Raw genomic sequence first — 14192 nt, 5'->3', positions numbered from 1 at the left:
TGGAGGTCCTCATGGTCCATGTTATGTGTCTACTGCTGGAGGTCCTCATGGTTTATGTAACATGTCTACTGATGGGGTCTTCATGTTTTGCCTTCCCATTACTTGTTCTGGGTTTCCTATAACAGTAGGTGTTCTCTGTCAGGGTTTAGCTGTTGGACTGATTCTCCTTGATGAAGATTGGTTATTTGGGTAAATATGGTTTGGTTGTGCTGGAGAAGGGAGCCAAGACCCGCTAAAGTTCATACAATTCACCCTTTAGGATCTCTCCAATTCCTCCAGTACAAGCTTTGTTCAACAGTACCAAGCCCAAATGAAGAAGGAACCCTTAAACCCCTGAAACGTGCTGGCATTTTATGATCTAGGAACCTGTTGAGAAGTACAACCTGTTGTCCATATTTTCTGTTTTTGGCTCTTTGCTTTCCTCACTCCTAATTCTTGTATCAGGCCGTTACCACAACACCCCCCCCCCCCCCCAGTATTGGGTCCTAAAATTAGTTTTTCTCTCATCTCTGAGTTTATTGAAGGGTTAATACGCAGGTCATGTATGCACAAGCCGGGTGAGACAGACGTGTGTATGTTTTGAGTCAGAGTGTAAAAACTTTTCTCTAATAAGTGGTTATGAGATGAGGTGAGTCACAGTAAAAACCGCGGCGTCGGGACAGATGCGCCTGTACATGACTTTATCCCAGGAGAGTAAAAAAACAACCACCAATATCATCCTTTGAGATTTACCTGTATTCCTCCTTCATTGTTTGTACATCTGATGGTGGTCGGTTCTGTCACACGCAGGCTCAGCTCTGGTGACGTGTTCACTGATTAACACAAACTATGAGGTCCTTGTGGCTTCGGGGACCCAATTACTTGTGTGTCCTACAGCATTAAAAGCCGTACTTGAGTGACACTCAGTGACTTTGTCCAGGCTTAGATAATTTCATCAATCTGCTGCAGGCAGGGGAAGAATTTCCTCAGTCTCCTTTCCCCTGTGATCAGACTGCAACATTGTAACTTTATAGCCAATCTCAGTCCAGAAAGTAGATGGTGACTCCGGATGATTCCTGAGCAAGGATGCGTTGTATTTCTCATCATCCCCAACAATAGCATTAGATGATGGTGTTGGAGCATCTTGGGTATGGCTTTGTTTCTGATGGCACCACCATAGAATGGGCACCTAGCACCCCAGATAGGTGCATCCCCCCCCCCCCCCCTCCGTACAATTGTGATGTGTCTGACCCCCCATGTGTGGGTCCCCTGTATTGTCCTGATGATTTCTGCACTATATGTGGGTCAGGAGCCTTGTTACGCCTCGATTCATCCAGCACAGAGAAGGTTAATGATGGCACCTCACCATCCGCCCTGCGGCTCACTAAACTTTCCAATTAGAGCCAGGATGAAAGACATTTGGATTTGTGAAGTTGCTGGATCTCTTCGGTTCCATGGAAACTGCTTGCACTGAGATGAGGGCTGCCAACTGAGAAAAAAAAAAGCTTTGAAGAGAGAAACAATCAGTGGAAACCTGGAGAGTGGCGAGGGCACCGGCCAATAATCCCCAAATAGGGCCCGCAATTACCCCATACCCATTGAGCTCCCTGCCCGTCCCTTTGGCCCACAATTTCCACGCACAATCTGATTATCAATTTTTTGTAGCAACTGCTTGCTATTGTCTTTTTTTTTTGTTGATAGTTCAATTACCCCACAGACACAGAGTACAACGCATGGCCCTTGTGTGATGGAAGTCACAGATACAGTCCCTATGTGATGGAGAAATCTCATAAAATAAGCTCCGCAGACTGAGCCTAATTTACCTCCATTTGTGTCTCACCCCTTCCCCTTCCCAGACACTGCAGATCACAATGGGAGGGGTTCTGTGCTGTCAATCTAGAAAGCAGTGGGTGTGGCTAGGTGCTGATTGACAAGCTATAAGTCATACAACAATGCTGATAGCCACGCCCCCTACATCACAGCTCTCATCAGAGTAGCAACGCTGCCACCAAGTCCAGGAGCAGTGCAGCACCATCGGAGTGAGCTACATAAAGAGGACTTCAATGGCAGGATCAACAGATGTTTTTTGGGGCCTTGTAGAGACGATGCTGGACCTCCTCCTGCTAGAAAATGTGGCAATATATATGACTTGCTGCAGCTTCTATTGTACATTGTGAGAAGCTCCTCATGGGAGCTGACAATCCAATGTCCCCCCCCCCCCAGTGACCCCAGGGCTGCAGGGCCACAATGCCTGGGTTATGGTCAAACTTGGTGCATTGGACAGCTCACTTACCCCAGGGCCCAGACAAGTGCATCTTGTTGAGCGCCTTTAGGGTGTATGTGTGGTTAGCTGGTGGTGTTGCTGGGACTTGTAGTTTCCCATCCAATATCTCGAAGCTGATATTATTCAAGGTAAATTTTTTCAGGTATATCTCCCAGCATGCAGCACAGGAACCGAGTGAGGGGGATCAGGAAGATTGGAATAGAGAATATTCTTCTATCTGTCATCCACCCACACACATCAAATTCCCCCCATCTCACCCTCCTCCATTCACCGACAGAAGTGAACCTGCGAATCACCTCCCTCCACATCTCCATCCAACAGCCCTGTGCTAAGGTGAGAGGGGCCTAAAATCTGCCCCAGGGGTAGAAGGGGTAATATAGGGGACAGCAAGACTTCACCCTGCACTCCAACATCACTGGAAAAGAAATGATTTCTAGATTGTTCTAGAGATCTGCAGAACATTGCACCCTCCTATCTCCCCCTGACTGATACATATTGTATATTCTGCAGATTATTCCATCACTGACCCCTCTAGAGATCTGCAGAACATTGCACCCTCCCATCCCCCCTGACAGATACATATTGTATATTCTGCAGATTATTCCATCACTGACCCCTCTGGAGATCTGCAGAACATTGCATGCTCCCATCTCCCCCCTGACAGATACATATTAATATATGCTCTGTGGTATGTACCCGGTGTGCAGAATTTGCGGACTGTTTCGTATCCTGAGGATTGATGCTTGCAATCTGATAAAGCTGTGATGGGATCCACAATATATAATAATTACAGAGGAGGATGTAGTGGCTGCAGAATGTTGCGCCTGACTGTGTTGATTTAATGTATACCCTGTACCTTTATAATGTTTCCATTTTTTTCTGTTTAGCCCAGTTTCTATCTTTCAGTGTATTTGGTGTCACATCTCACGGTATTTCATTCTCTTAAACAATAAGTTGCAAATTTTCTCCCCTGGAGGTCTCTTTCATTACCAGCACTTCCTCTGCAGGGTGACAACGCTGAGCCTTGGACTTAGCGGAGTTGTCACCTACATATTAGCTTTGGTGAAGTTTAATAAAGCCCTACACTCAAGATAGAATGCAGAGGGCAGGTAGGGCCTTGATCGCCCCAATGTTATTATTCTTAAACTGGATTTATATAGCGCCAACATATTACGCAGCACTGTACATTAAATAGGGGTTACAAATGACAGACAAATACAGACAGTGGCACAGGAAGAGAGGACCCTGCCCCGAAGAGCTTACAATCTAGAATGTTCTGCATGGATAGGAATGTAAGGGTAACTGACATGTGTTTGGTCAATGGATTGTGCTGGGAGCAGACCTGAGGGCCCTTATTGGAGACACATTGGCGTAGGAGAGGCGCCAGGCCTGGGGCATTCAATGTGTGTATGAGCTCTTAGTACATAGCTCCTGCAAACATAGAATTGTGTACACAGTGCTATCTGGGAGAGAAAAATACACAGAGCTCCACCCGGCTTCCCGGAACCAGGAGTGACTAGCACCCAAATTCAGAGGAGGGACTCCTAGAAAATGATATGAAAAAGTCTGCACCAGCTGAGAATAATCATTATTAGTTATTTATTAAACCCCAATGGACATCATTGCAGAAGCAGCATGGTTACCCATCACAGGCAGTGCAGCCTCTCCAGAATTGGGGTTTCTGTACAGAGGGGTGAAGTGTTATTGGGGTGCCCAGGGTGTAGAGTTATTGGGGTGCCCAGGATGTAGTGTAATGCGGTGCCCAGGGTGCAGTGTAATTGGGGTGCCTGGGGTGCAGTGTATTGGGGTGCCTAGGGTGCAGTGTATTAGAGTGCAGTGTTATTGGGGTGCCCAGGGTGCAGTGTATTAGAGTGCAGTGGTATTGGGGTGCCCAGGGTGCAGTGTTATTGGGGTGCTTAGGGTGCAGTGGTATTGGGGTGCCCAGGGTGCAGTGTTATTGGGGTGCCTAGGGTGTAGTGTATTGGGGTGCCTAGGGTGTAGTGTATTGGGGTGCCCAGTGCAGTGTTCCCCATTGTAATATGGCAGAGGTCATGTGCTTGGAGTAAAGGTAGAACCCCCCCCTGGGAGATTTCAGCACCCGGTACAGAACAGAAGTATAAACCTGCAATCATTCAGCTGAATCCTCACCTCGGTGATGTGTGATTGGGAGGTGAAACATTAATAAAAGACTGATCCTTGTTGCTTATTTGTGAATATTGGGAGCTGCCTGCGGTGTGATGTCATGTTATCTCATGCATGTGTGGATGAAAGTCTGGGTGTCTCAGGAGGGAGGGAGGGTGAGACGGAGCCGCCTGGCTAAAGATGACCTCAATGAGTTCAAACTGAAGAGAGGAGAATGAAAGAAACAAGATCAATAGAAAGAGAATTTTCCATCAAATCATCCAAGACTGAGATTGGGGGAAAACTCCATACTTGTGTCACCAGGTATATGGGAGTGCAGAGAGGAGTTCAGTGCTCTTTTTATTTCCATTTACTGTATATAGGAATATGGAGAGGAGCACTGAACTACTTCTATCACCATGTATAAAGGAGTGTGGGGAGGAGCGCAATGCTATTTCTATCACTAGGGATATAGGAATAGGGAGAAGAGTATGGAAATTACTTCTATCACCATGTATGTAGGAGTACGGAGAAGAGCGTGGTGTTGCTTTAATCACCATGTACATAGAAGTCTGTATATAGGTGTGCGAAGAGGAGCACTCTACTAGGAGTACTACTTTATTAACTAGGTAATTAGTAATGCATAGAGGAGTGTGAAGAGGAATGCAGAACTACTTCTATCACTATGTATAAAGGAATGGAGAGGAGTGTGGAATTACTTCTATCCCCATATAAATAGGAATACAGAGAAGAGTGCAGTGCTATTTCTATCACCATTTATAAAGGGATAAGGAGAGGAGCATGGAATTACATCTATACCCATGTATGTAGGAGTGTGGAGAGAAATGCAGTGCTACTTCTATTATTATTTATTTAGGAATATGGAGAGGAGTGCAGTGCTATTTCTATCACCTTTTATATAGGAATAAGGAGAGGAGCGTGGAACTACTTCTATCACCATGTATGTAGGAGTACGGAGAGGAGCGTGGTGTTACTTTAATCATCATGTACATAGAAGTGTGGAGAGGAGTTCTATCCCTATGTATATAGGTGTGTGAAGAGGAGCACTCTGTACTACTTTAATAACTATGTAGTTAGTAATGCATAGAGGAGTGTGGTTCTACTTCTACCACCAGGTACATAGACATGTGAAGAGGAGTACAGAACTACTTCTATCACCATGTATATAGGAATTTAGAAGAGTGTAATATTACTTCTATCACCATGTATATGGGAGTGCAGAGAGGAGCGTGGAATTACTTCTATAACCATGTATATAAGAATATGGAAAGGAGTGCAATGCTACTTGTTTCACTAGATGAATAGGAGTGCAGAGAGGAGTGTGTCTCTATTTCCATCACTAGGTATATAGCTGATTGGAAAGGAGCGCAGTTTTACATCTAGTGCTAAGTATTTGGGAGTGTGGAGAGGAGTACAAGGTGCCAGGTAAATCAGGTTGTTGCACACAATTCCTTCTTCCATTGGTCCAGCCTCACTAAGGTGACCTGTGATTGGTTTTCAGTTGATATTTCTCCTCGTACTGTTTTACTCTTTTCATCCATGGCACCATTCACCCTGGGGGGTCAGCATGAGCCAGGCCTGATTGAGTGAATATACACAGTATATATATATGTAGCCTGACCTGAGGACAGCACATGATATATTTTATAGATCAGGAGATTCTGTTCTCCACAGTAAACATTTATTCTTACGCATTCCGTGCTCTCAGCTGTGTTGGCATTTACAGTCAATATCTACTGTGTCAATACGAAGCGGCTGAGCGCAGTGCTGAGGCCTGGCTGCCAATACAGCGGGCCCTGGGGTCCCCATCTCCACCTCCGCATACACTACCCTCAGCTTTAGATGTAAAGGTTAGATGCTCCCTGGGGCAGAGCCGCGGGGGGTGTGGAGGTATTATGCCCATCTCACGAGGCGTCTGTCCTAATCTATGTAAATTCCACAGAAGAGCCCAGAGATTCTCTGGATCAAATATCTTCCCTGTGATAAGAATTGTTCTCTGCTACAAGTTACAAAAGCTGACTGTACATGAATGGTGCCAATCTGCCGCTTTATCATATCAGTGCCACACAAACCACAACAGCAACCAAAGAGTTATTAACCTTGCAGGTTTACGGCTTGAAATGAATCTGGGGTCAGGCTGTGGTCATTCACATACAGATTAATAACAAGAAGTGAATATGTTTTAAATCAATCCCTCAGTCACTTCCGTAGCTGCAGGGACTGTGGAGCAATTCATTCTCAAAGTTTACAGCAGAAGCACTGAGGTTGTTCTTTCTGAGCTAGCTCTTCACCGCCCTTCCAACCGTGACTTGGCATCCCAGCTCGCTTGGACCCACGCTACCAGTAATGACTCAATAAGACAGAGAACCCTGTTCCCCCCTCCCAGCAGTGACTTAAAAGTCAAGCTCATTTCTTATCCATAGCTCAGCAGCTCAGCTCACCCTACTTTTGGCTCCCAGCAGTGTATCATCTGGTTACCCGTCCCTGCCCCCTCCCCACAACAGTTCTACCCTCTACCAGTGCCATTCTCTATTATCCAGCAAAATTAACCTTTGCATCCCCAGTATCCATCCTGAACGTTGGCACCCAGCCTATAGGAAGCTTGTATTGTATTTTGTTTTATGACCACTAATCTCAGATCTTCTTCCTCCCATCCTTCCAGTTTCCGTCCTCTCACCATGACCAAGGCCACAAGATGACACAATGACGTCGTTGGCCAGTGTTGTCGCCACCCAGAAGTCTCAGTGGGTGTCCTTTAATGATGATGACGTATTAGAAGGTAAGGTCATTCCCATCATTGCAGAAATTAAAATGTTTCCTCTGAACTTTTGTAAAAATCTGGAGATTTTCATACATTTGAGCTGCTTTCATACAAAGTCTTTCTCCCAGCCATTTTCCCATGTTGTGTTCTCCTCCCTATGATGGCTTCCTGTGAGATGGACAATTTATCTGCTTTGTAGATGATGATAAGAAGGGCCAATCGAGCCTCCCATCCCTGGGGAAGAAGACAGCTGCAGAGAGGCAGAGTGGAGATTCCTCGGGGGAGGGTCAATCCCACCAGGACCAATCCGATGGAGTGGGAGGAGGGGCAAAGCCTCTGAAGACCGAGGCCTTGTCCTGGGTTCACTTTGAGGAGACTCCCAATCCGACTTCACCGGCGACAAGTAAGACAGGTAATGGGGTCAGTGTTGGGGGAGGAACTCTGTCAGGTGCAATGGATTGTATGCTGAGAAATGGGTTTTGTTTTCATGCAAATTTAAATCATCTGCACTGCTCAACCCCCACAAATCCACACTGCCCAATCCAATCACCATGAACCCACACTGTCCAATCTAGCCACTGCAAATCCCCACAGCCCAACCACCTCATATTCACATTGCCCAGTCCAATCACCACGTATCCACACTACCCAACTACCAGTTATCCACACTGCCCAACCCAATCACCATGTAGTCACACTGCCAGACTACCACTTATTCACAACGCCCAACCACCACGTAGTCACACTGCCTAGCTACCGCTCATCCATACTGCACAACTCAACCACCGTGTATCCACACTGCTTAACCCAACCACCACTTATCCAAATTGCCCAACCCAACTACTGTGTATCCCCACTGCCCAACCCAAGCACCATAGATCCACACTGCCCCCCCAACAACCATGTATTCACACCACCCAATCCAACGACCCCGTATCCCCACTGCTCAACCCAACCACCGTGTATCCACACTGCCCACCCCAAGCCACATATATCCACACTGCCCAACCCAACCACCACTTATCCAAATTGCCCAACCCAACTACCTTGTATCCACACTGCCCAACCCAAGCACCACTTATCCGAATTGCCCAACCCAACTACCAAGTATCCCCACTGCCCAACCCAGGCACCATAGATCCACACTGCCCAACCACCAAATGTCCACACTGCCCAATCCAACAACCGCGTATTTACACTACCCAATCTAACCTCCCGTATCCCCACTGCTCAACCCAACCACCGGAGATCCACACTGTCAAATCCAACCACTGTGGATCCCCACTCCCCAACCCAACCACCACGTATCCACACTGCCCAACCCACCCACCATGAGTATGCACTGCCCAGCTCATCCACCTCAAATCCACACTGCCCAATTCAACCCAACCATAACGTATCCACATTGCTCAACCCAACCAATGTATATCCACACTACCCAATCACAGTGTATCTGTACTGCCCAACCCATCCTCATATACCCACACTGCCCTGGCCACCCATCCTCCTGCCTTCTGCCTATCATTATAGTGGGGAAGGAAGCAGAAGTTGCACACACACAGGGCATAAACAACCCACCAAATTATGTGGCCATCCATACAGATCTATGGAGAATTATAATCTCAGGATTGGTGGTGGTTGTCGCAAGGTTTTGTAGATTTCCAGTAAAGTGATCAGGGTGCTCACTTCCAGACTAAAGATAATTGTTAAAAGTGAGAATTCTTTCTGAAAAATTATTGCGTATTGCGATCTGATTATTATGACCAATCACGTCATCCGAAACACTGCCAGGAAATTACATTGTAGATAAAAATGCTGCTTTATAGTTATTGTGTGCCGATGGCAGACCGATAGAAACATATAAATATCCCTGGCTGTAATCTCCCTGCATGTTATTACCTCGTGCTAAAGGAACTTCATATATCTGCACCGCACCGTGCTCATTCCCCCCTCTCCCTACTGGTCACAAGAATAAAGCTGAACACCATGCAAACAGTAAAGTACACCACTGAAATACATAAATAGGAGCTGTATTCCTGTCCATCCAGATCTGAGATTTAGCCTAAATTAATCCAGCCCAAACATGTGACTGGACAGTGAAAGAAGCAGCAGCAGGCGGAGAAACTCATCTCTTTGATCTCCCTACCTGTCAGCATGCTTCTTGTCAGAACATGTAAATGCAGGACACCTGATTGGCCTCAGGTATTGCCCCTTTCTCTCCTAGTTGCTCCGAGGTAGGGATAATTTTGCACCGACTATACGGAAATGATGTAAAGGAATTTCCTCTGTGACATTTTTGTACATTAGGATCCCCATTGAGAACCTCAGATTGGCGTTCCCCTGGTCGCAGCCCATGCAGGCGCACTGCATTGCAATCCCAAAGCAGCTCAGAGGCCAACTATGAAGACAGCAGTGCCAGTCCTGGACCCCCAAACACAGACCTGTCCACCGCCTACAGCGAGGATATCGCCAGCGAAGACGCTTCGGGGACGGGCTCTGCAGGTAAGTGACTAACCGCACAGTACCAGAACAGAATCTTCTACAAATCCCAGCATGATTCATCCATCATAACTGGAGTGCACAGACCTCCACACATCAAGTGGAATCATCAGATGCAATCTACATTGTATATCTATGGTACATTGTATACGTGAAATGCAGAAAATCCATACATAATCCAATTTGATTGTACAATCTGCTTATGGGTCTACCAATGTACTACCAGAGCCTTCCAGGGTATAAATTGGACCTATAGCTTTGTAGACTTTGCATACTATGGCGCCAGACACGAGCAGCCCATGCCTTGTTTGTGTACAAGGACAGAGGTGGCAGTTGATAGTGATGCAGTCATATGCTATAAGGCAGACAATTGTCATTGTTAAGGAATTAGCCCTCTTCCTTGTGGAGTATTTACACAATTATCGCTCTGATTGCACAGCCCAGAATTCTTGAATACGCTGCAACAATCATATCTTTTTTTTCATTGTCTCCGCCTAAAAAAATGGACAAGCCTTAGCAGCACATCATATATATGAACTGGCACTACCTAAAATAATGGCTAACTCGTATGCATGCGTTGCTGTACATGCATGGGTGCAGCACTCGTTTGTGATCATTTCCAGCGCCTGTACCCAGCTTTAGGGTGACTGTCCCAATTGCCCCTCAATTCTGCCCCTCCTGTATACTACCACTTATCCCATATCCTGGTATCTGTTTTACTTTCCTGTGCTATGACAATCATTTTCTAAAAGGCAGGACAGTCTGATAGGTTGAACATTTCCATAGAAATATTTCCATGTTCTGCCAGGTGGGGCATCTTGGCAGGGTTAGTCAGAACACCGGGCATGGCATACGGGTGTGGCCCTTTGGAGTCTCAGCCAGTGATTGTCAGTAGAATTTTGTTGTTTCTGGGCTGTGATATAATTTCTATTCCTAGAGATATGTTTTCCCTGTTGAGGGTTGTTTTGTCCCCAGTTCCCCTTGTTGAGGGTTGTTTAATTTCCAGGGCCCCTTGTTGAGGGTTGGTTTATCCCCGGCGCCCCCTGTTGAGGATTGTTTTATCTCCGGTGGCCCCTGTTGAGGGTTGTTTTATTTCCAGTGCCCCTTGCTGAGAGTTGTTTTATCTCCTGTGCCCCTAGTTGAGGTTTGTTTTATCTCCTGTGCCCCTTGTTGAGGATTGTTTTATCTCCAGTGCCCCTTGTTGGGGGTTGTTTTATCTCTGGTGCCCCTTGTTGAGGGTTGTTTTGTCCCCTGTGCCCATTGTTGGGGGTTTTTTTATCCCCAGTGCCCCTTGTTGAGGGTAGTTTTATCCCCCCTGTCCCTTCTGTTGGGGGTTGTTTTATCTCTGGTGCCCCCTGTTGAGTGTTGTTTTATCTCCCGTGCCCCCTGAAGTGTTTACAAGGATTGTCTGCCCCCTGTAGGTGGTGTTGGTGCTTTCCATACTACGCCCCAGTGTTTGGACACAACCGGGAACAACAATCATTGTTCATCTATTGTATGTTCCAAACATTCTGAGGAGTCAGAGGACCCCCTGGCGGGTATCTGGTACCCATGGCAAAAGCTGAGTTTCAGTTGTTCCATTGTCCGGGGACTTACAGGGCCAATGGTGCCCCCCTTTCCTGATTTGGTGGGGGCCGTTCTGGGCATGGCGTGGCAGGGGCAGTGGGGAGGAGGCAGTTTCCTGGGTGATGGCCCTGTCCCACCAGCAATGTGTTATGTCAGGTCTACACAGAGGCATCCAGCTGGATCTGACTGAAATCCTCCGCTACGCTGAGTGAACCCGCTGTCAGGATAGCCAATAGAGCAATGCATTCTGGGAAATTCGTGACTGTGCCAGCAGGATTTCAGGTCACTTTGTCATCTTTTATTAGAGAAGTAATGTTGACAATGCCTGCGATGGTGGAAAAAATCTTTCTTACTGGCTGCATGCGTGTGAAATGCGCCACTGCATGAAACTTACAGTAACAGACAACAGCTTGGCGTAAACTCTACAACAATTTATGAATCCCTTAGGCTACGTACACACGTGCAATAATTATCATTAGAAAACGAACGATTGGAACACTGGAGAAAGTTGGGGCCCCTAGTAATTGCCAAGGTTATCCCACCCTGAAAGCGTCCCTAAATAGAGCCAGTGTGGGGCGCCACTTTCACCCTGGTTCATCAAAACATGGGGCACTTCTGTACCCCCCATCTCCCAACATGCAGTGCTGTGTAGTACCCGCCTCCTGGAGGAGGGTTGGGTCGATTGGATTTAGTTTTTACTTCAATGAAATTTCAACAGCTCCTGGGGTATATTGGGGTACATACATGGGGGAATTCCAAAAAAAGTCACCCTTTTAGCCGCATTCATTGAAGTTGACGATTGGAAATGGTTTTTGGGAGTGCCGGGAGCTTTAAATATCTCCTGGGGGGTCACAGAATCTCCTTTCAATTGTCCTGAATCTGAGCCCGGAAATAATTCCTCATTTACAGAATAGGGACCATTTATCAAATCATCCATCGATCACTATGAGAATTCTGACATTGTGATCACAAAACAAAGCTGTAGGGTTTTATAACACATTTTGACTTTTCAGACCACATGGTGAAATTTAAGGCTGGTTTAGGAAACTTCAGCTGCAAAATCAGTTTTCTCCGGAATCCTTCTATTTATCCTAATGCCGAGGCTCCGTCCAGTAATGACTTTCAGAAGTTGGTATTTGCATAACAGTGTATTCTGTGGTCTCCTGGGGTGAATGGAAGCCATAGACAATGAAATGGGTATTATGTAGAGGACACCTGCCTAGCTAGTTCATGCAAAGTTTAGCCGAAACTGCTGAATTTAACTTTGTAAAATGAAAAAATAAAAAGTAAAAATATATAAAAGAGTATTTTGGAGGTGACACATTTGACCGGTGTCACTTTGGGGTCTCGGGAACGTTGTGCTGGGTGTGATAAGTGCTAACCCAGCTGTGTGCACTGTGTAGGGGGAGAGGGGTCTGGGGTGGGGGTGGGTCTCCTGCGGGTGAGGGGTCAGAGACCTCTATAGCACTGTACTGGGAGGGGGAGGACTCAAGGGGTCTGCAACCCAACAATCACTTTGTGGATTCTCACACTGCAGACATCCCAGAGCAGAGAGAAGCCATGAGATTCCGAGCAGGTAATACAATGTATCAATATCATATCCTGGGCTGATATATGGTCACAGGGGATTCTATGTATCAAATATATACTGATGGGCAGTATCTGCTAACACTGAGTGTGGGAAAAAACAATCAGAGGCTGGACAAATCCAAATCTGATTTCAAGGGGTCTCCGCATACTATTGCCTGTGATTGGAGATTTATTGGAGTCTTGGCGATTTCCACATGTGAATAAATGTAGATGTATTTGCCGCTCACTGGGAGACTGGTGATATCACTGCTGCAGGATATACTGTTAGAAATCAGGACAGTTGTGATGTCATTTTTGCAGGATACATTGTGATACATATTGTGATACATATTGTGATATATATTGTGATACATTGTTGCTGTAGAATATGCTGTCATATAACAGCAGGGTGATGATGTCATTGCTGTATCATACACATATTGGGGGACCAGTGATGTCACTGCTGCAGGATACATTTTGATACATACTGTGATATCATTGCTGCTGTGGAATTTGCTGTCATATAACAGCAGGGTGATGATGTCATTGCTGTATCATACACATATTGGGGGACCAGTGATGTCACTGCTGCAGAATATACTGTAACTTATCAGAAAGTTGTGATGTCATTCTTGCAGGACACATTGTGATACATATTGGGATATCATTGTTCATGTAGAATATGCTGTCATATATCAGCAGGGTGATGATGTTGTTGAAGGATATGATGTCATATATCAGGACATATTGTGATGTCACTGCTGCAGGGTATACTGTCACTTATCAGAAGAGTTGTGATGTCACTTTTGCAGGATTCATTGTGATACATTGTTGCTGTAGAATATGCTGTCAAATATCAGCAGGGTGATGATGTTGTTGAAGGATATGATGTCATATATCATACCATATTGTGATGTCACTACTGTAGTATATATTGCAGTATACCCTGCAGATGTGACATCACTGCACCCTTTATATAACACACATGGTATTTTTCCTCACCATCCCCCTTTGGTGTTCCTGATTGATACTTTTGGCATATGCAGTGAATGTACGTGTGAATACGTGTTCTGTTTTTGCATCATACAATGAATCATGTAGTAATTCTATATCCTCTGGCTGTTTTCTGGAGAAAATCTGCAGACATTGTTTGGGTTTCCTCTGCGTTGTGCGATATGCTGGCACTGAGCTAGGAGTGTCAGTGAAGTGTCAGTGTTGTGTAGTGTGTACAGAGTGTGCTAAGTATACAACATATGTGTACACTGCAGTCTATGTGTTATCAGTGGGGTGATACTGTACGTAACCCCCCACCTCCATAGCTGTCCCTCTGTCTCCTTGTTGGGGTGGATCCATACAACTTTATAAAATGTTATATATTACTATTACAAAAGT

General features: G+C 45.8%; 1 protein-coding gene across 6 annotated transcripts in view; it reads left to right on the top strand.

Annotated features, from left to right (window-relative positions):
* STON2 (stonin 2) overlaps positions 1-14192 on the top strand; it is a 37458-nt gene that overhangs the window by 4655 nt on the left and 18611 nt on the right. For 4 of the 6 annotated variants that reach the window (XM_072428511.1, XM_072428509.1, XM_072428510.1 and 1 more), the window contains 3 exons: positions 7068-7184; positions 7366-7578; positions 9474-9668. In XM_072428511.1, the coding sequence (XP_072284612.1) occupies positions 7109-7184; positions 7366-7578; positions 9474-9668 (484 nt within the window). In that variant the 5' untranslated portion in view covers positions 7068-7108. Of the gene's footprint in view, positions 1-34; positions 2597-7067; positions 7185-7365; positions 7579-9473; positions 9669-14192 lie in introns of those variants that run through there. The other 2 variants (XM_072428512.1, XM_072428513.1) reach the window with 2 other exon arrangements.

Source organism: Pyxicephalus adspersus, chromosome 12, assembly GCF_032062135.1.
Source record: "Pyxicephalus adspersus chromosome 12, UCB_Pads_2.0, whole genome shotgun sequence".
Classification (NCBI taxonomy): domain Eukaryota; kingdom Metazoa; phylum Chordata; class Amphibia; order Anura; family Pyxicephalidae; genus Pyxicephalus; species Pyxicephalus adspersus.
Note: the sequence above shows the minus strand (reverse complement) of the source record. Positions and strands in the feature narration are given on the sequence as shown.